This window comes from Penaeus japonicus, unplaced genomic scaffold (genome assembly GCF_977035675.1).
Source record: "Penaeus japonicus unplaced genomic scaffold, GWHDUDI00000001_assembly GWHDUDI00000038, whole genome shotgun sequence".
NCBI classification, from domain to species: Eukaryota; Metazoa; Arthropoda; class Malacostraca; order Decapoda; family Penaeidae; genus Penaeus; species Penaeus japonicus.
Window position 1 is genome coordinate 18283187 of NW_028234440.1, and position 2500 is coordinate 18285686.

The window sequence follows — 2500 nt, forward strand, 5'->3', positions numbered from 1 at the left end:
AAGAACATCGGCACTTCCTTCCTCGCCCTCCAGACCGCCCTGTTCCACGAGGCGCTCACCAACGACGGCTCCCTGCAATCGTCAGTGGGTGTTTCCGGTGCGATGTCAGACTTAGAACTGGTTTACCTGCGACGCCACCCGACGACCGCCCTTCCCACGATCGTCTTGAATGCCCGAGATAAGAGGTCGGGTTCTGGAGACCGGCTGGGTTATGCCTTCGATGCCTTCGGGAGGTTAGGAACTGTTGGTTTCGTTCGTTTTTAAGGACTTGAAGGATGTTGCTGTGTTTTATCCTAACCTCTCTTTTTGGTGTGTGAATGTGGGGTTGTTTTTTTCTGTTTTTTTTTTTTTTATCAATTATTTCATGTGTCCCTTTATGAAGATCGCCAAGATCACATGCCTTTCATGTACCCTTTATATTATTTATTCTTCCTTCGAAAATATTTTACCTTCTGCTTTCCGCCTGTGATCTCACCTTACTCTAATTGGATATTTTATCAACTAAATAAAATATACCTTGCAACTGGAGAGAATGTCGCACAAGTGACAAACAATTTGGGTCTGGGGAAGAGTTCGTACTTCGTATCCCCTTAAGCTTTATGGTTGTCGAAGCACTTCAATTCAACCATAACTATCCATATTCCTTCCCACTATTTCTTCTTAATGAAAACGACATATCACCAACTAAAAATCGCCCATAAAATACAACCTGTAGCTAGAGAAAACATCTGAAAAACAAAAATATCTTGCAGAAAATACAACCTGAGATTGGAGAAAATGGCGCACCTCGTATCCCCTCGCGCCAAAATGACGGTAGTAGGCCCTCGAGGTGGCATGTCCATTACAGCCATTTCGCCCTCCTCGTGCCACTATATCCACGTCGACGAGGACATCACAGCCGCCCTCAGTGCCTGCAAGCCTGGCACTATTGTGAGCATTCACTTTACTTTAGTAGAGAGGATTTGGTGATTGTGAGAATTTATTTGACTTCGAGAGAGAACATTCGGTGGTTGTAACAATTTATTCTACTTTGGAAGAGAGCATTTGGTGATTGTAAGAATTTAGTTATTTATCTTTTTTGTCTTAGCAGAGCATATTTAGTGATTGTGGGCATCTATTTCACTTTGACAGAGAGCATTTGGTGATTGTAATCATTTACTATATTTTGGCGAAGAGCATTTGGTGATTGTGGGAAATTATTTGCTTTGGGTTATAGTTTGCGAGTTTAGTTAGAATGTGAGCGCTGATTTACTTCTTTAAGTAGATTGTAAGTATATATTTACTTAGCTAAGTAGACTGAGAATTAATTTACTTCGGGGACTCGACTCGTATGTGATTATATTATGAACATTGATTTACATATCTATGTAGGAAGACATGAACATCTATTTTTGGAAGACATTTTCTGATGATGAGGATCAATTCACATATTTAATTCGAGAATGAGTATTTATTTACCTTTAAAAGTAGAATATTAGCCTTTATTTACATATTGCAGTAGAGAGTGAGCATTTGTTTATCTGTATTTGTGGAATGTAAGCCTCTATCTATTTAATTATAGTGCAAGCATTTTTTATGTATAAGTACAATGTGAGCCTTTATTAACTTCAGTCTAATGTGAGTATTTACATACTAATTTGAGTAATCATATAAATAATGATAAATGTTATATCAAGTTAAGCATTTATACACGTATCAAAATAGTATGTATGTATCTAAATAGACTCAGAATATTTATATACCCGCTCTCCCTCCCTCCCTTCCTTTCCCCTCCCCCTCTTCCTCTCACCCCCCTTCCCCCTTCCCCTCTTCCTCTCACCCCCTTTCACCCTTCCCCCTCCCCCTCTTCCTCTCACCCCCTCCACCTCTTCCTCTCACTCCCTTCCCCCTCCCCCTCTTCCTCTCACCCCCCTTCCCTCTTCCCCCTCCCCCTCTTCCTCTCACCCCCCTTCCCCCTCCCCCTCTTCCTCCCACCCCCCTTCCCCCTTCTCCCTCCCCCTCTTCCTCTCACCACCCTTCCCTCTTCCCCCTCCCTCTCTTCCTCTCACCCCCTCCACCTCTTCCTCTCACCCTCTTCCTCTTCCTCTCACCCCCCTCCCCCTCCCCTTCCCCCTCCCCCTCTTCCTCTCACCCCCCTTCCCTCTTCCCCCTCCCCCTCTTCCTCTCACCCCCCTTCCCCCTCCCCCTCTTCCTCCCACCCCCCTTCCCCCTCCCCCTCTTCCTCTCACCACCCTTCCCTCTTCCCCCTCCCTCTCTTCCTCTCATCCCCCTTCCCCCTCCCCCTCTTCCTCTCACCCCCTTCCCTCTTCCCCCTCCCCCTCTTCCTCTCACTCCCTTCCCCCTCCCCCTCTTCCTCTCACCCCTCTTCTTCTCACCACCCTTCCTCCTCCCCCTCCTTCCCCCTTTCCACTCCCCCACTCCCCTCTTACTCTACCCTCCCTCTCTCTCTCTCTCACCCCCCCCCCCTCACCCCCATCTCAGGCAGGATACGTCGTGAGCC

At 46.6% G+C, this 2500-nt stretch overlaps 1 protein-coding gene across 1 annotated transcript in view; it reads left to right on the forward strand.

The window, feature by feature from the left end:
* LOC122247686 (uncharacterized) overlaps window positions 1-2500 on the forward strand; it is a gene marked incomplete at its 3' end in the record, with an annotated part of 25487 nt that overhangs the window by 8667 nt on the left and 14320 nt on the right. The window contains 3 exon segments of the mRNA XM_086532885.1: window positions 34-233; window positions 753-930; window positions 2482-2500. The exon segment at window positions 2482-2500 is cut by the window's right edge and continues 195 nt beyond it. Coding sequence (XP_086389011.1) covers window positions 34-233; window positions 753-930; window positions 2482-2500 — 397 coding nt within the window.